The sequence below is a fragment of the Buteo buteo genome, chromosome 1 (assembly GCF_964188355.1).
Source record: "Buteo buteo chromosome 1, bButBut1.hap1.1, whole genome shotgun sequence".
NCBI classification, from domain to species: Eukaryota; Metazoa; Chordata; class Aves; order Accipitriformes; family Accipitridae; genus Buteo; species Buteo buteo.
The window spans coordinates 33,553,738-33,574,097 of NC_134171.1; the positions used below are offsets into that span (position 1 = coordinate 33,553,738).

The window sequence follows — 20,360 nt, forward strand, 5'->3', positions numbered from 1 at the left end:
GAGATGATCATTATTTGGTCCTAAAATTCAGTTATATTCAGACATGCCTACATGCAGACTTGTTAGACTATTCAGAAAAATGCATTCTCTTCACTAATCAGTAGTATTCCAAGACAATTATAGTACCAAATTTAGGAATTACAATTTTCAGTAAGTTTTCGTAAGTGTCACACAAACCAGATTTTTCCAGGAGTGGGTAGCAGTAAAAACTCTGCAAAAAATTTGCCTTTTCAGTTTAATAAACATCTCCCCCCCCCCCTCCAATCTTGGTTTAGAATGAAAAGAAGAAAACACATAAGAACGTTTTGCCCAGAACAAATTGGCGGAAAGTGTCACTAATTGCTTCCTATTGTTTGTTCATTAAAAGTTTCACAGTATTTAGAGTGGTCAGAACAAGTAAAAGTTTACCTTCTTGCTCCTACAATGTGGAGGGCTCAATTGTTGTCTTGTGCTAAATCAAAACTAACAAATCACTAACCTTTTCTTTGTTAATAACTGTTTCGAATCCATATTAAGATTTGGTCAGTTCCATTATACAGATAAAAGAACATTATAGCTTTTGCTTATGCAGTATTTTGTAGCAACATGGAAATTTTTGCCATGAGCAATTTGAACCTGTTTATAAAGTGTAAATGCCTGATTTTAATGTTAAGTATCCTACAATTAATGTCTACCCAAATCAATATAGTCTCTGATTATCACTCTAAAAACACCTAAAAATAACAGTTTAAAATAGGCCTATGATTTGAAGTTTGATTTTACAATTAACATCTTACACTTAGTAATTCAACTTTTTAAAAAGTTGTTTCACTGAAATGTTTGCCCAGAACAATCTTGAGGGCATCACAGAGCTTGGTACTAGGACCATGTATTTTAGAAAAGGGCATTTTGTAGTTATATAGTCTGACTAAAGCAAACATATTGAAGAGCAAAGAGTTACACAAGTCCAATGAAACTGGAGTTCTGAAAGGTCAATTATTACCTACCAGCTTTGTCTTATTTAAAAGCTTAGCCATAAACTTGAGGAAGGTCAGGTACTACCCTTTGTAGGAACATAATAAATATTCATTTTAACATATATTTTAGATATGTTTTGGGAAAAGTAAATGTCTTAAAGAGTTTATCAAATGAAATTTCTCTCTTTCTGGAATATAGTATTATAATCTGAAACCTTTTCTGGTTTTAGTAGTTTGAAACAAACTAGTATATTAAGCTGCCATCAAGTGGTCAGTCAGAGTATTGCCATAAACTTATTAAAATGTGCAGACATGAAAAGCTTTATTTTTGCTTGCTGTTTGGTTTAAAATAGTTATTTCTTTTTTTTTTCTTTTTTAAAATATATAAGAAGATTCCCTTTCTTTATAAATTCCATTTTAAACTGAAAGATTTGGAACTTAATGACTAAATGATAAACATTTTACCTAGCACATACTATACTGTATCTTCAGCTATTTGTCACTTAAAGCCATTTTTTTGTATTTTCATGATACCGTTGTCTTATGCTTACCTCTGGCTGCCTTCACATGTTGTCTGCATCTGTGCACTTCTCCATCTTCTGCTCCACAGGGCTACAAACCTATACAGAGGTATACTACTTTCAAATCCTGCGTGAGGAAGGAACTCTATAGCAGATAAATGACGGTATGTGTTAGCTGCCCAGTCTGAGTGTGCTGGCATGCTTGCAGGAATGGCTGAATGTTAAACTGTCACTGCTATGTTTCCTGTTTCAAAATTCAGGAATAGGTTATCTGACTGTAAGCAATGTAGTAGCTCAAAGCATCACGCTGTGTTTTTGACTGAAGCAATAGAACTTTATTCTGAAGTTGGCAATGACTGACTCACGCTGTCACTGTTTTGTAAGCCAGCTGCAATTTTGTGCTATGTTTGGAATAGAGAAAAGTATTCTTTCATAGTTTCTGTTGCTGTTTTCTGTCTGTCCTGTGACCACTTTTCACTGATTTCTCAGATAACTGTAGCTAATAAGTATTTACCAATGAAGATTGCAAAGACAATTTTTCTTTCTGAGACACTGTTAGTAACTTGATCCTACTTTGATTTATAGTTATGCTTTTGAAAACAATAATGTGGTTTTGGCACTATTAATGCTATACCAGCAATTTTCAAAAATAAGCACTGTGCCCACACATGACCACCATGCCTGCTTCTGCATTTCCACCACATGAATATTCATTCTTACAATTAGATTGTACTGTGGAGTTCAGTGTAAAAACTGTGGTGTGGATATTCTGGAGCCATATTGTGAAACTGTTGCATGGTGGACAGAGCAGAAATATGTTAGCAGACATTTCTCTTCTTACATAAAGCAAGAGTTTTCTCCTTTTCATTTTAAGATTTTGGTGCCAGCACTTTTTCCCTGTTTATATTTAATAGACTTTGCAGTAGTTGCTGCGAAGACTGCTAACAGCTAATGTAGGTTGCAGATGTATTACTTTGCAGTGGGGAGGAGCAGAAAGATGTATGTCATGACAAACAAGGCCTCATGGCCAGTGGTCTGCTGTGAGTGGACCCCGTGGAGTAGCCAGCACATCTCATGTGCTCCTGAGCCAGGAGAGTTTGACTGTCGTTCCCCCGCTGTTTTTAATTCTGAGGCACAATATTAAGCTGAGATTTCTTGTCTAATAACTATCTTCAGATGCCTCCATACATCAGCATATTGGCATCTGACCTTCTGAATCATCCCCTTTCCTATCATATGCCTCTCTGAGCACATGTATGCCACTGAGCATGCTGGGCCTCTGGTTTAAATCTTTCTTCCCTAACTCTGAAACAGCATGGCAGGAAACCAAGGAGTGTAGGTACACTAAGCAGACGTTTCTTGGATCCTGTTTATCTGGGGTGGTGGCTGGCTTCCAGCACAGTGGAAAAGCTAAGTCTGTAAGGATGAGAGGTGGGGTCCACTCAGACTGGTAGCCCACTGGCTCACCAGTCCCACTGATGTTTTCCTTTTGTAGACCCCTGTGCAAGATAGGTAAGAGAGAGGGAATATATCTAAACTGTTGACCTGTTCCAATGGCACAGCACGTCATGTACTCCAAACTGTGTTCTTTGGGACTCTTCATGCCATTTTCTTTTTTTCAATGAAGTGTCACATCTTTTGAACAGGCTGGTTCTTTCAAATTCATCAGTGAAGATGGCTTGGGGCACGTCTAGGCTTATGTAGCCGATTTGTCCTCCTAGAAAGAAGACAAGTTCTGTTTGATCTGCATACACTCTTCATAGGATTATTTCTTTATTATTTTGATTAACTATTAACATTTTTAAAATTAGACTTCCTCTTTATGAGTATAATCCAAATACCGAAGCTTTGTACTAATATGTGAGGAACAGAAAAGGAACAAACAAAGCATCTGGTTTCTAGGAAGTGGGACTGTGTACTGGGAAGTGTAAATGACTAACAAAATAGTTAAACCAACATTTTAGTAATCCAACTCATCAGTCACATAAGAGGAAATTCATGGCTTTAGATTAATTTTATGTAACTTCATCTCTTTGAAACTTTTGACTCTCAAAACTTCCTTTCTTCTTTTCCCATGTCTTTTTAAAAATCATTCTTAGGAGTACTTTGTCTTTTTGTCTCTACTAATTCTGCTACAACCTACACTGTAGTTGCTTATCAAGTATTGTTTAAACTGTAAACTTTTCAAGATATGGAACAGCTTTTACAGGAAAATATCAAAATGCTATACAGTCATGATGCTTTCCTAGTAATTTCAGTGAAGGGTATGTGACCAAGTGGAACAAGATGCAGGGACACAAAAGAATCCAATATCTAATCATCAAGCCTAATAAAATTAGCTTGGTGACAAAAAGAGAGACTGTGGTAAAAGCATCAAACTTACATACATCGACACCTTGACAGAGATCTGAATTCAGGCAATAAATTACTTCCTTCTTCTTTTGAGATGGAGTAAACTGGGAGAAAAATATACAGTTGAGATTTATAAAGGGAGATTTTGTTCACTCTGTATAAAGTCATTCTCAAGAAAAACATTTTAAAGTTAAATAATAGTATGTCTACACTATGCACTGGGAGGCAGACACAGAAACCAGGTTAGTTCTCAGTGCACTGACCTGGCCCAGTGCAGCCTCACTAACATAGTGTAGAGGTTGCTGATTATTTACCCTGCTCTTTTTCCCCACTAGAGCTCCTGGATGCTATAACAAGAATGCTTCTGGTACCTAAGCTTGCCTGTGTAGGTCTGTTTCAGATATCTGTTCCCTGCGCACTCAAGAATGCAGTGTAAACCTCAGATATGTAAAATTCCCTCTTGCCTGCAGACACATTCATCAGCTACTGCTCTTCACTTGAGCAACTGCTCCTTGTCTTTTGTGATGAATTACAGTAACATATCTAGTTGTTAGCTATTCTGAGTTCCTTTTTGTGCAAAGTGTTACTTACAGTATTTCTTCAAATTTGTTGTAAATATTTAGTAAAGTTTGTTGCAAGTGTCAGTTAATGGAAATGGAAACTTTAGCTGAAACACATGTGAAGTGATTTGGAGTTAGTTACTGTGGAGGAGAACGGAACTAATTCTGTCTTTGCTGTACAGTGTGGAGTGAAAGTGAATTTACATAATTCTAAAAATTATTTTCTATTATCTTATAAATTAAAAAGATAATAAAGACAGAATCATTGGAGATTTGAAATTGAACAATTTAAATTGGGTAACTCAATTTCAGTCTGATGTACAAAAAACCAGATAGATGTATGCAAAGTACAAAAATCTGCTGCAGTTACATCCCAAAGTTAGGTGCAATACAATAACTCTTAATTCTACTTTGTTCCAAATATAAATGTACAGATCATTGTCTGTGCTTTGATATACTTTCTATGGTAAATGTGGAACTCTGATGAAAGAGATTAAGTTATTTGGCATACATACCATAGATTATACCATACTTTGAATCTGCACCCTGAAAAGAGATAAACAGCACATTGTGCTGTACATTACATATCTCTGAATTGCACTAATGCAATTTACTTAACAGTGTAAAGAATGTTATACCCTTATAATAAATAATTAAAATCTCTCCTTGGGGAACAACTGTACAAGCTCTGTGTGGTCCAAACAGCTAGCAATGTTCTTGGAGAGCTTGAGTTTCTGCATTGCTCTCCCTGCAGGGCACACAGCCTGACTCGGCATCGGCAGGTACTCCTTTGCATATACTGTAGGGAGAACAGAAAAAACATGTTAGTAGGGAGCTGCCGAACAGAGCTGAGAGGAGAGCTCTGCTTTGAATGCCTTATCGAAGGGTTATCTAGGAAATTTCTAGTAAAACCCTTTCAGAATTCATTTCCGAAGAAGGATGCTAAAGGCCAACTTCAGGAGGGATTCGAGTCCATCTGAAAGTACTGTTGGCTAAACTACTTGTGTGTTCAGTAACTGTAATAGATATTTAAGCTATAATTCCAATTTTTTTCACTTCTAAAGTATTGAAAGTAAATACTGTATGTCACAATTGTAAATCTAGAAATTAAGTTGTATGTTCCCGTAATGTCTTTAAAATCTTAAGATTTTTCACTAAAAGAACTGTTTTCTAGTTGTTCTGAATTTTGTGGGGTTTCTAAATTTCTGATTGAAGGTTTTTAGGAAGTAATAGTTAATAGGTGAAACCAGTGTCTTGGGACTGATTGAGGAAGGACGTTTCATTTTAAGAAAGACATGAAAGACTGAAGCATGGATTCAGAACCTCATTTCTAGTCAAGTTTCCACAATAAATTGCTGTCTTGTGTAAATACTTCATTCAGTCAAGTGAGATTAAGATTTTCCATGTAGTTAATATTTTGAAAGCTTTTAATTTCCATACTTTCCTAATATACAGCAGCTGAGTAAATCTATCATAAGAGATAGCGTTCAGAAAAAAAAAATGAAGAAGCAGTTGCTTACTAGTTGAGACTGTTGCTTACGTGTTCTCTAAAGCAGATAAAGTCAGAAGTGTGTGATAGGTACACCTTACTCATTCATATTACAAAAGTAACTGGAAGTTAGAGAACCCAAACTTTTGATCCTAAACCTGACTAGAACCTTAAAAACATACCTGGATACCATGGGAGGAAAATGTTCCGGTGAAATGTGAAAGCATTGCAGACTATGTGGACAAAATGCTCTTTCTGTGAATTTGGTACACTGAGAGTAGATACAACAATAATACATAAATTAGAAATAAGTAGATGAACAGTTAATGTACTTCCGTGTTTCTTTTACTGATTTTCACAAACATTTCTCTGAACCTGTTTCATAAAATATAAAAATAAACGTGTATCTTAAAGCACTGGTTAATCAACGGAATGTGCTTTTGTTAAATAATGCAATGCATTTTGCAAGTAGTACAGTTTTTTCATAAGATTGACTATAAATCTCAAGTGTTGTTGCTAATATTTCATTTAAAGTCTGGATTATATACTGCTGTGGATTAGATTGTTTCCTGAATATTTACAACTTCTGCATAATGTTCTATGCTTTTTAATTATACAAGATTAATAATAAGAATAAATGGAAAGTAGGCTTTACTCTCTAATGGTTGGTTTTATTATACTGCAATGTCACAATATTTTTAACTTCTTCACTCAGTTCAACCAAAACAAGCTATCAGACAATCTCTCACCTTGACACTGTAACCATTTACCTCCGGATACTGGACTTAATTTCTAAGATGGATTACAATTTAAAATTACTTTTAAATGCTTCTGACTTATCTACAATTACAATTCCTGTTCCTTACTTAGCCTCTTTCCCTAGTTGTTCTAATACTTAGCCCCTCTCCATCTTTCTGCACTTACTATAAAAATAGGCTTGTGAAATTGGGAACAGCAGAAGAAATAATGAGATCCAGTGGTAACTACAGACAACATAGAGTCTAGTGAATCACCCAGGCCAGCGTTTGGCCAATATTCCTCTCCATTCGGTGGGCACTTAAAAATGTCAATGAACTACAATGCAGTTTAGGATTAAGGTAACCGAGTATAAAGAAGCTTTCCTATCATCTCCCTGTTTTGTATTTGGCTTTTGCTAATGCCTCAGTTTCATGAACATCAATAATTTTCTATGCTTTTTATTTGGTGTTAGAGGTGAATTTTTAGTACAGCATCAACATGAAGAAGCAAGAAACAAAACTAGAGAGAGAGTAGTACATACCAGAATAAAGAGAAAATCTTTCTTACCGGTTTTAATATACATAGGCTATTTGTTGAATGCTAACTGTGTGTTGTGAGGTGAGGATGAATTCTGAATACTTAACCTATGTATGGATTTATAACCCTCATTTTACAGAAGTACTTCTGAGCCATAGAAGTATCTGATCTTTCATGATTTTAATATTAAAATATGTATCTAGTTTGTATGAGTCTGAGTCAAATTTAGTGTAATATTAAGGAATTTAGTGAACAATATCTTTTTCCAATTGTATGTTTTTCACTTTTCACAGGAGACTCCAAGGAATGGTTGGAAGGAATATTACTCTTGTGTGATGACTGTAACCAGTGAACATCTCAGAGATCTATGGAAGCAATTTCGGAGACGAGATATGCTGAGATAAAGGAAGAAAGAAGGAATATCTGCACTGGTTAGAACTATTTATTCCTATGAATTCTTAATGAAGAACAAACTAACCCAGGTGAATCATGAATCTTCCAGCTGCAGTAGAAAACGCAGGACTTCTTTTCCACTTAATGTAGTGATCATTAACTCGTATAGCTGCTTTTCAGTATGTATTTTATTTAAACAATGAACTACAACCTGATTGGCAGAAGTCTTTTTTTAAGAACACATTTTGAATATTATTTTTTATTATTTTGAGATACATTTGTCATTTGAAAGAAAACAAAAATAAGTTTTACACCTTGGTAGGCAAACGTTTTGACAATGAAGAGAAACTGCCCGCATCAGCTTAGACTGTGAATTTGCTTTCAGAAAAGCACTATTAAAAAGTTTGTGCTAAATTGATAATGACAATACATTAAGTAGCATAACAATTATATACGGGTTGAATGTACAAATTAAACTCTTAGAAGCTAACAAAGCTGTTATTTTAAAAAGAATAAAGCTGTTATGGTTATAATGTGAATGATAGGTATTTACCTAGGAATGGTACTGTATGGACTATAATGTTCAGATTCTCCAAGTCTTACTACTATGTTTATTAATTTATCCTTTAAAAAAATAGGACAGATTTTAAGATGTCTTACAAGCAGTATATTAAAGTCAAAATGTTCAAATTCACATTAAGTAATACATACTTTGTAATGTTTATTATAAATTTTATTGCCATATGTATAAATTCACTGGTATATTTCTGGTAGAGTAAAACTTCATGTGTTTCTTGTGAATAGTGCACTTTTATATGAAGTAAGACATGGCACTGAATAGAAATTACCATTGTTTAATTTGCTACTCTGGAATGCAGTATCTAAAAAATAGATAAATAACTTGTGTTTGTGTCAAACAAAAAAAAAAGCAAAACAAAATTGAATGCATGCAGCAGTACAGAGCAACACTCACCAGGTAATATTATTTGAATATTACACATAAAATATTAGACATAAATTAGGTGTTACAAAGGTTATGGAGACTACAGGCAATGAGCAGTTCATGCCCTGTAGGTTTAAATGTTACAGAGACAGTGGTAAGTACACTGTTACATTTGGTTTTCATATTCTTTACATTTTTTCTTTGCTATTCAGCAGCAGCGTTTTTCCTTAGTCCCTTTCAAGATGATCATTAGGTGGTGGGCATTAAACCCAAACAAACACAAACACCTATTTCTTATATCATTCCTGAAAAGGTTCACTGGCCATCAAATAAGTCTATTTATTTAGGAACAATCTGTGCCTTGAAATATTTCTAGCTGAATACACACACACTAAAACTAATGTCAATAAATTGCTACCAGAAAGGCAAATATTTGGTGGAGTCTGACAATTAAAATAGAACCAAAATAATGGTTTTAAATCTTTTATTACTCCAAATACCTGTACGCAAACTTTTCAAAATTGTATTTAGCGCACATGTTGCTCAAATACCATCTTACATCACATGTGAATGGAAAAGATGTTTAGCATGTGTGTAAGTACACATAAGTTTAGAAATGTTTAATTTATAAGATTTATCTCTGCTAAAAAATCAAAACAAAATGAAAAGGAATATGTTTTTTAAGAAATTCTGCTCTGAGAATCTTAGGAAAAAAAAATGTGCTAGGTGTGGCTTTTATCTGAGAAAAAGCTAGTTCAGAAAGCTTTTGAAGGATGCTACTGTAGTTAATATTTCATGATAAATACTTATGAAATTTCCACCTTGGCATCCTTAAACTACGGACAGCAAGAAAAATCAAATAAATTGAGATGAAGACACAACAGAACATGGATAAGCTGCAATCCCTGTGTGATCATTTAGGGAATTAATTGTATTCAATGTATCGTCTTGGTACGCAGAACTGTCTCACTGCTTCTTGTCAGCATATGCAAAACCCAATTTGCTACTTCGGTGATGAAGGACAAAAAACGGGAAGAAAGGATACGGAGTTATTGAAGAGGTTCCCCTCCTTCCTCTTCATTCACTACTGCCCACTCAGTGATCCTCCCCTTGGAGGAAGCAGCGACACCATCGTAATTTTGCTCCTCCACTGCCCTAGGCAATAGTGCACTTTGCTTTTATGGCTGGCTTGAGACAATTTTATCATTTTTCTATATATTTCCTAACTATAGTCACTTAATACAAAATAGAATGTGAAGGTGTCAGATTAGTTTTTAAGAGTATTTTTTCTCATATTTAATAATAAGTTATTTAATATAAATATGAATATATGCATATAATATTCTTGTTTATTTCAAAATAAATGCACCTGAAACTAATTCTATTTGCAGTGTATATCATTCAAATTCTTTTGTCATAAAAAAAAATCTTTTTTTCTGTAACATTAATGTACAAGTGTTTTGAACTGGAGCATCTCACCATCACAAAAAATACTCTTTTTTTGGTTCTTTCGGTCATTTCTTCAGATAGCTTTGCTTTTCTGCCACAGAATTCTGTATAAAAGAGCTGGAAGTGCAAGGACAAACAGGTGAGAACAAGGCAGGGTAATGGGACATGCCATCTGCTAGAGAGGCACCCCTCGGATAGGCAGCAGTCACTGTGCTCAATAAAACCTTATTCAAAATCCATCAAATTCCTGGCAGCAGAGAAAATTTGTATACTGCAACTAAATTATGTGATAGTTGCGTAAATTAAGGCTTTTTGTAAAACCAGTTGTTGTTCTCTTCTGTAAGTTAAGAAAAGCGTAATAATATAAGAAGATACTCAGTGGATGCTTAGGAACTGCCCACTGATGCCCAGACCAGCTGTAAATTGTGATAAAATGGTAACTATTAAACCTGCACCTTTGGGTAGGTTTGTGATACTAACTTTTGTCTGAGCTCTGATGAATTCATAGTTGCCAGCAGAATATCCTGTACTGCAGGCTGCTCCCTGCTCATCTTCTGATGTTTAAAATCACACTGACAGTTTCCGTCCTTGCATGGAAAAGGCTGAGGTACTTAATGCCTTCTTTCCCTCAGTCTTTAGTAGTAAGACCAGTTATCCTCAGGGTACTCCGCCCCCTGAGCTGGAAGGCAAGGACGAAGAGCAGAATATACCCCCCCCTTAATCCAGGAGGAAATAGTTAGGGACCTACTATGCCGTCTGGACACTCACAAATCTATGGGACCAGATGGGATCCATCCAAGAGTACTGAGGGAGCTGGTGGAGGTGCTTGCCAAGCCACTTTCCATCATCTATCGGCAATCCTGGTCAACAGGGGAGATCCCAGAGGGCTGGAGCTTGCCAATGTGATGCCCATTTACAAGGGTCGGAGGGAGGATCTGGGGAACTACGGGCCTGTCAGCCTGACCTCGGTACTGTGGAAGATTATGGAACGGTTTGTCTTGAGAGCACTCACATGGCAAGTCCAGGATAAGAACGGGATCAGGCCCAGTCAGCATGGCTTTACAAAAGGCAGGTCCTGCTTGACCAACCTGATCTCCTTCTATGACCAGGTGACCCGCCTAGTGGATGAGGGAAAGGCTGTGGATGTTATCTTCCTCGACTTCAGCAAGGCCTCTGACACTGTCTCTCATGGCATACTCCTTGAGAAGCTGGTGTCTCGTGGCCTGGATGGATGCACTCTTCGCTGGGTGAAAAACTGGCTGGATGGTCGAGCCCAGAGGGTTGTGGTGAATGGGGTGAAATCCAGTTGGCAGTGGGTCACAAGTGGTGTTCCTCAGGGCTCAGTTCTGGCACCAGTTCTGTTTAATATCTCCATCAATGATCCGGATGAGGGGATCAAGTGCACCCTCAGCAAGTTTGCAGACAACACCAAGTTGGGAGGCAGGGTCGATCTGCTTGAGGGTAGGGAGGATCTACAGAGAGATCTGGACAGGCTGGATCGATGGGCTGAGGCCAATCATATGAAGTTCAACAAGGCCAAGTGCCGCGTCCTGCACTTCGGTCACGGCAACCCCGTGCAGCGCTACAGGCCTGGGGAAGAGTGGCTGGAAAGCTGCCCGGCAGAGAAAGACCTGGGGGTGCTGGTTGACAGCCGGCTGAATATGAGCCAGCAGTGTGCCCAGGTGGCCAAGAAGGCCAATGGCATCCTGGCCTGTATCAGAAACAGTGTGGCCAGCAGGAGCAGGGAGGTGGTTGTTCCCCTGTACTGGGCACTGGTGAGGCTGCACCTCGAGTCCTGTGTTCAGTTTTGGGCCCCTCACTACAGGAAAGACATTGAGGTGCTGGAGCGTGTCTGGAGAAGGGCAACCAAGTTGGTGAGGGGTCTGGAGCACAAGTCTTGTGAGGAGCAGCTGAGGAACTGGGGCTGTTTAGTCTGGAGAAGAGGAGGCTGAGGGGAGACCTTATCACTCTCTACAACTACCTGAAAGGAGGTTGTAGTGAGGTGGGTGCTGGTCTCTTCTGTCAGGTGGCTGCTGATAGGACAAGAGGAAATGGCCTCAAGTTGAGGCAAGGGAGATTTAGGTTAGGTATTAGGAAAAATTTCTTTACAGAAAGGGTTGTCAGACATTGGAATAGGCTGCCCAGGGAAGTGGTTGGGTCACCATCCCTGGAGGTATTCAAAAAGCACGTAGACAAGGTACTCCAGAACATGGTTTAGTGGGCACGGTTAATGGTTGGACTCGATGATCTTGAAGGTCTTTTCCAACCTAAATGATTCTATGATTCTGTGTTTTGACAGTAAGTCAATACAAATTACTTGCACTGCAAGTGCATGTATTGTATGCCATAGAAGAAAGTTATCAGCCTGAAGAAAAAGAAGTACTATTTAACAGTGACTTGCAGCATATTGTTGGTCATACTGCCTGGTTTTCTATGGTTATTTCATCTCCTCTTTTCCATCTAAATATCATGATAAGGATGCTTTGAAACAAAATGAGAAAAAAAATTAGAGAGGAATTTTTCACTTTGCTTTGATTCAACTTTGCATAATATTCTTCACATAATGATGTGGTTTGCTGTCTTGTCCCACTGAGGACATTTTCAAGACAGTTTCTAGTAAAAGAACTCCAGACTAATACTTGCAGAAGGAAAAGAATCAGAACAAAAGTTCAGTATTCAAAAAACGAATCTCAGACAAAACTAATTTGTAGCAATACCAAGTCTGAACTCCCCTTAAAATTAAGCCAAAACTAAAATGAGTATTTTCTAATATATGTGATGTCTGAATGTACGGTATTTTTCCCTATATCTGAAAATCCATGAAAGCATTTGGCACCCTGAACCTGTCAGCAGATGGTGCCCTTCGATATATTATATTCTTTTTCTTACACACACAATTAAATACACGGGGGTGTGCTTTAATCTTGAATGAATATTGATAGTTTTTACCACTAGTTTGACTGATAAATTCCTCACACAGAGCAACATTATTATTAGCTAGGAGTGTTCCATAAAAATATTAGTACCCACTTGAAAATCTTAATATAAATATCTCATTTTATATATATATATATATATATATAAAGTACACAAAGCTGAGTTACCTATTTATATGTCCACCTTAATTTAAAAATAAATGAAATTAAATTAATATGATTGCACAGGAACTTTTCCAGTACCTGTTTCATAGCTATCCATTGGAAGTAACTTTTCATTTACAGTTTTCTTCTGACAATAAATTTATAATCCTTCTCCTTTTTAAGCAGCCATACCTATACGCCATGTTTTTTTTAATAAGTGGTGTTACTGTTAAGTGGGTTTAGGTGATTTGCCTGAGGTTGTAAGTTCTGGTCTGAAACAATGAACTTTAACTTGCTCTAACCCTGATTCAGAAGCTACAACCTAGATTCAAAAGAGTGTAGTGCTGTAAAAATAAACTTTCAGGTATTCAAATCTCTGCAGTAAAATACTGAGTCTGAAGTTAGTCACCTAGGCTCTTCAAAAAAATGCATGCAGAGAATTGCAGGAGATCCAGAAATACCACAGTTTTAAATCGGTAAACTAGCTAACCAGGCAGTACTGAGTATAGGGGCATTGTAAGATGTTGCTCCTGAGAGATGTGTGTTCTCATGGGCTTTCTTTCGTGGCCAGTAGCACGTGTGTGACAGAGGGGTGAGATAGCTCAGTTAAGAATTAACACAGCCAAAAAACCCCACACATGTATAGATGTGACTCAATGAAATGGCTCCCCATTACAGAAGCACTGGGGACAGCATATGAGAGGGGGTGGAAACACATTGCCTGAAGCAGAGATGAAAAGCATGATAATGGCAGTCTGGATTCAGAGAGACTTAAACTGCTGTGGTAGTTGCTATCAAATTATGCTTCTTGCCAGAGATAACATAGCTCATAAAAAGAATATGTCCTTGCACTTGGAAACTGCTTGACAAAACCCAGTACAAGGAGCAGGGACTGGAATCCAGAAGTCCCAGGTTTCGGCAGATGCCCTCAGAGGCTGCCAAAGCATTTACTTTCTTTGGTCCCATGAATCTTACATCCTTTTCTATATCATTTTATAAAGACAGCGGACAAATTGCCAAAACTGGCCTACACACTGGTAATTAAAACACTTCCATGGGAAGTGGAAAGAAAGCAATTGTGGCTGTCACTGCATGTTGTGCAGAGACATATTCTCAGGATCCCCAGCAATAGAAAGCATGAACATGGGAAGGTATCTCATCCCTGAACAATGATCAAACCTGGATGTGTGACCAAGGTACTGAGTTGCTCAGCCCTGTCAAGGCATTTCAGGGCATTAGCTGTGTAAAAGTGGGTTTAAATTGCCTGATCTAAAACAAAAAAAAAAAAGAGGCTGTCAGACTGGTATTAGATGCCTGCTTTTGGAGTCAACCATTAAGCCACATAACTTCTACTCCAAAGGGCAGAAATCACTGAATCGGTGCACACAGCATGGGATGTCACTAGATGAGATAAGGTTTCTTACGTACAGCTCTTTAGGGGCTTTCCACTCTAGGGGGTCATGATTTTTGCCTAAATAGAGATATGTACAGCAGAACTGGTTTCAATTTCTCCCATTTTTCCCACCTTAAGTGGCAAAAGAGGAAGCAGCAGGGGGATGAAACTCCAAGATGAATAAGTGTGGGGAAAAACAATGAAATGAAAAAATTGCCACTGAAAGTGACAGAAGAGTGGGTGGATAATAAGCCCAAATACGACTTTAAACAACTTCCCTGAAGGCAGACTGACAAATACAGTATTGTATCAATCCAGGGGTAGCAATCAAGAAATTCCAGGAAGGACTTCATTACTTGAAAAGGAGCTAAATGACCCTCTCTCATGGAGAGCCAGGCAAATTTCCACATTGTGGAAAAGTTAAAAAAAAATAAATCATATGGCAACAATTAGGTTTGGGTATCCAAACAGTTGCAAATAATTAAGTACCTAGCTAGGATGAAGGGAGAACAAGAAGATGAATACATCTGGGCCAGCCCTCCAATTAAAATACATCTGACAGCTAGACTGAGACTGGAGAAGCTGCTAAGCTGCTTGTTTTCATGTAGCTGGGAGTCACGAACTATACACAGATGGTACTTGACTCCAGCTGGGATGCAACATACATTTCTAAGTGATATCTATGCCAGAGACATTGCAGAGAGATTTTTTTTTTTTGTACGTGTGGTAAGTATGGTCCAACACCCAAACATTCTGGAGAGAAGCAAGCAGCACAGTTGCTGTTGTGAAGGTCAGAGAGCATCCCTGTAGAGCCACAGGTTCACCTAACTAGTGCCCTGTGCCTATGTGTATTCCTCCTTCTAGCTGCTGGTCTGTGTATTGCACTTGTGGGAAGGCAAATATTTATACTCGTGTCCTATTGTCCCTTTCCTCTTGCTGCTGCACAGAATATGTGGGACATGGGGTGCAAGAAGAAGTATTCCACCATATCAGATTGCTTACATAGAGGAGGAGATGTTCTGAGTATATAAGCCATGAATTCCAGTCAGATTCTCTGAAAAACAGTTTTTGAATTAAGCGTATTTTGCTTGTGTGTTTATCATTCACTGTATTCTGCATGTACTTAGTTTGGGATTTTTTTAATTGACCAAATAATGAAAGAAATACTGTGTTTAAAATCATCAGAAAGTTATTATGAGATTATAAAATGAATCATGCCTTATCATTTTCAAACTGTTCTAGCACAGTAAATCTGTGACATCTTAAAATGATCTAATACCATGAAGTCTTATTTTTCCACAGTCAATTGTTGTAACGGTAGTCTTAAGAGTTCAGTGTAAATTTACAGCTGAAATTTAATGAGCTAAATACACATATAGTATTTGCAGGTACTCATCATAACCTATGAAGGGACAGTAACTGTGAACATCTATGGCCAGCCATGGATATTATATCCGCAGGAGCCTAAATGAATGCTGAAGTAACTCCTTGACAAACGCTCTTACTACAATAGTGTGGTATTCAAATCACATATACTTTAAGAACACTGTTAATTTACATAATCACTTTTGTTTCTTATCTTTTGTGGCTCATTTTACTTTTTTATTCTTATTGTTTTGAAATTCTGTGACCTTTCAAACTGGTACAAAACTGAGGTCTGAAAAGGCTCTATGCTAAACTATCGATAACAGATAATTTTTCTCTGCCATATATTAAACATCCTCTCTCACTTGAGATTTCTTTCTATTTTGCCACCATTACTTTATGACATTGATTATCAGGAACTGTTTATCACATCTTAATAAAATACATTCAAGCCATCTGTGTAACTTCATTAGATGTGTACAAACCTTCTACTACTGTTTGCTCTAGATGGGCAACTTACCAAGATCCGAATTCCTAGTACAGTTTCTTCCTTCTTAAATGCCCAGAACACTCTTAACAGCTATCCATATACAGTGAGTATTACAGACATGCAGCATGATCTGACTATAATTGAAGTATCAAAGAACTTTAATGTCAGCAATTAGAACCACAGTGTAATTCTTTAGATAAAGTTGGTTCAACAAAGCAGAGCCCCCTGACTTGCACAGGAGTAGTTTTTAATGCGGACTGCACATTAGGTTACCAAGATGATTTCCTTTGGGAAGAGGCACTGTTTGCATTCTCTGCTTCTGGATCTGAACCCAGCTAGCATCTACCTGTCAGCGCATGTGGAAGGAGAGAGCACCTGCTTCGTTAACGTCATCTGACCGAGGACCTTGGCAAGTGGGATGACGAGGAGAAGAGGGGAAGCCAAATGTACAGAGGCACAAACCCAACTGAACAACGCTCACAGAGGCAACAGCAGGGAACAGCCCTGGTCAGCCAGACCGATCAGCAAGGGTATGTGGAGGATGCTTGTCTCAGCAAGATGAGCTAGATGAGGACCTTGTCAAAATGCAGTGAGCACCAAGCTGGCGAGTCAGGGACCGTGGGGCAGGTTAAGAGGGCCTGGGGTCTGGGCAGGGGTGTCAGACAGCCAGGGAGGCTGTGCCTGTAGTCAGGGATCTGTAACTGCACGTGTGCTTGTGAGCACAGAGTTGGGGGGGGCGGGTGCTTTCTCTAGTGAACCTCAGCCCCAATAGCTGAAGGGGAGAAGGGAACTCGGCTGTCGGTACTTGTGTGAGTCCTACACATAGATGCTGTTGAAGTTGCCACTGGTTGAGTAGGAAAGCAGCAGCCACATCCACCGGCCTGGGATGGAGACGCCGGGTCCCGGCGCTAGGCTCCAGCGGCTGGGCAGACGGATGCCTGGCCCCAGCGCTGCGGGTGGCAGCCTTTCTTGTAACATCCCTTCACGCTACCTGATACAAAGAATAGTCACACATGGTAATGTCAGAAATGTATTCCAGAAGAGACACTTTTAAAAAAAAATCCACCAGCAATACCTTGCATATACCTTGTCTGAGGGGAAAAGCTGAGCAGTACCACTTATGACAACATTTTGTTTTGATTTGCCAAAGACTCAAGCCTCCTCTTCAAACCCCAGCTACCTTCAGGCCAGCTCCTGACAAGAAGAAAAGCCAGTAAACTACCTTTGTTTCCTCTTTTTCCTGTGAACCTTTCACACAAGCATCGATAAACTGTGCCCCGAGTAACCTCTCTCTCTGTAGAGAGAGGCTGCCTGAGTACAGTCATTTGGGAAATCTGTCCATGAATACCTAATGGTTTAGATTATCCCAGGATTTACTTTTGCCATAATGCAGTGCTCCCTTGAATGCACTCGCTCTTGAGTTGTTCTCCTGCTACCTAAAATTTCTGCAGGTCATACCACAGAGAGAGGAGGAGGAAAGGAACAGAAGAAAGGGTCTCAGGACCCATCTGGAGAGCAGCAAGACTCATGGAGGGAATAGAGCAGAACTGTGGGCACGGAGGGGAGCAAGAGAGCCCACATCCATGGGGAGAAACCACAAGTGTGAGGGCAAGAGAGAGGGATTCTTCATAGCTCTCTGACCAAAGGATGCTCCAAGGAAATCGGGAATATCAGTCAAGGCAGGTTTTTTTGTCCCAGCCAAATTAAAGTGAGGTTTGCCTGTTTGTTTCAGGCTAGTTTTGAACTAGAACAACCATGACTTTGGAGCTCTAATACAGAGTATAGTATAAAAATAATTACTAATGTTATTATTAGCATACCAAATAACAAAATTCTGATTATTGTGGAATCTGAGGAGGTTGGCACTGGCCATGGAAAAGTTAGAAGGCTGGACTACAGAAGCCCATTTCCAGGAAGGAGTAATAAAAAGCCTCTGACCAGAAATTGTATGATCTAAGGTCTTTGTAAGACATCATCTTTTTATTCCTGCATCTCTGGCAAACTGCCACCTCTCTATATACATAATTTTGTATAATAACAATTATTTCAAGGAATTAATTACTATGTTAAAAAGTGTTCTCTACTGTTTACCATGGCATGTGTTGTTAATAAGCCCCTATCACATGCAACATTTTAAAACGGTTTGTAGGAGAAAGCTTTTCATAGCCCCCAAGTGGGATGCAAAAACTAATTCACCCTTATGCATACAGTTTCCAGCTGCTAACTTCTCATGGTACAGCCATGTGTCCATGGAAACGCACAACACATTAGATGCGTTATCCTTTGTACCTGAGAGAGGTCACTGCCAGGTATTTCCATCAAATGAATTAAATTGCCTTCATTTGTTTTAACTTTTGCCAGTAAAGCACGGGGTATGCCTTCAAGTGGTGGCAATTTTGTTCCTTATACTTCTAAAATCTGTTTTGAATAACCATGCATGTTCTCATTAAACATACTAAAGTCAAATCCTTCAAATGTTCTATTAAGATGTTGGCCTCAGTGATGATTTACATAATTAACTACAGGAAAAATGAAGTGGCTTTATTGTCTATGTCACGTTGGTTTTGGTCCCTTTCCTCTTCTTTTGTGAAATATAGTATGTTGGCATATAAAATCTAGTTTTTCCATACCATTCACTGTATCTCTACCTTTTTAATGTATAATACATAATTCCCCATCATGCAGAATCTTTTCATAAGTTATTATATTCCCATCTTTCAATGGCATCATATTCTGTTTATTTCTCTTCTATAATGACTATACATTGTGGAGATGGTATCAGTGAGCCATTCACGACGATATACGTGTCTTTTTCCTGAATAGGTGAAGAAAATTTACTGCTATGGGATATGTAATATTCCTCTCGATACATCATTCTGTATTGCTCTTTCACCTGGTTCACTGTGGCTAACTGAAATTCCTCAGCCTAATCTTACAATAATGAGAGGCGCGTGATTTTGCATGACATAAAAACACTGCAGCCATACGGTCAACTTCTTTTTCTGTCTCTTCAATAAACACACTAACAACTCTGTTTCATACTCTGGAACCTGGCAGCACACCTACTATTTTTATTTTCCCTATTTTTTTCTCTCTCTCGCAGTCTGTTTTTAATCAACGGCAGCCACGTGCCATCCAGGTTGTGATCACTCAGCTTCATGCGTAGTCTCCCGTGTGGGACATTATACCAGCCTTTTTTCCAAGTCCAAACACATTTTCACCAACCAGCTCTCTCCTACCTACCGCGCCACCGACGCTCTGAGAGGCTCTGGCAGATTGCAGAACTACTACGGGCCGTGCTCGGCATTTCTAATTCTGGAACGGTAATTCAGCAACCATTTGGGTGCACATACTGCAACGCAGTCTGGGTTTACTATGACATTTCACAAGCGTTTCATTACGGCGGCCATAGCGTAAAGCCTTTTCGGGAAAGAGTGAGTCAGCACAGCCCTTCGCCACCTTCCCTTGGCAGAACGTCTGCCAAGGGCAGGGCCGGCCACCGCGGCCTCTGGCTGGCTGCGACACAGCCGCCCGCCACGCTTCTCCTTCGTTACGCCTCGTGCTGAAACATCACTCGCAAACGAGGCAGCGCTCTTCCTACCCGAGCGGTTTAAAAGTACTCCCGCGGGCGGCCAAGTACCACCGTCCCTCGTTTCGGAGGCAGGAAGGCCGGGGAAGCTGCGCTGGGCAGCGGGCGTTAGACGGGGGCAGCCGTCACCGGCGCCTCCGCCCACCCAACGCCCAACCGCTCCGGCACGTGCCGGGTGCCCGAGGCGCGGAACTCCGTTTGCGAGGAGCTGAGCGGCTCCGGGGCCCGGCCCCGAACTTTACGGGAGAGCTTCCCCGCTATCGCCCGCGGCGGGAACGGCCGCTTCCCTGCCAGGCCCGGGGCGGCCGCAGCCAGAGCCCAGCCGGGCCCCGCGGGGACGCTCCGGCCGCCCCTTCGGCCCTCCCCCCCTGCCCTGCCCTGCCCTGCCCTGCCCGCAGGGAGGGAGCGGCCGGCCCGGCGGGCGGGCGGTGGGAGGAGCGGCCCTGCCGGAGAGCCCTGTCAGCGCGGGAGGGAGGGACCGGGGCGGGCTCCGGCGGGGTGCGCG

At 39.7% G+C, this 20,360-nt stretch overlaps 1 protein-coding gene across 6 annotated transcripts in view; it reads left to right on the forward strand.

The window, feature by feature from the left end:
• MICU3 (mitochondrial calcium uptake family member 3) overlaps positions 1 to 9,868 on the forward strand; it is a 56,731-nt gene extending 46,863 nt beyond the window's left edge. For 3 of the 6 annotated variants that reach the window (XM_075026651.1, XM_075026670.1, XM_075026679.1), the window contains 2 exons: positions 1,567 to 1,641; positions 7,447 to 9,868. In XM_075026651.1, coding sequence (XP_074882752.1) covers positions 1,567 to 1,635 — 69 coding nt within the window. In that variant the 3' untranslated portion in view covers positions 1,636 to 1,641; positions 7,447 to 9,868. The remainder of the gene's footprint in view (positions 1 to 1,566; positions 1,642 to 7,446) is intronic. The other 3 variants (XM_075026644.1, XM_075026655.1, XM_075026660.1) reach the window with 1 other exon arrangement.
• Positions 9,869 to 20,360: the final 10,492 nt, after the last annotated feature.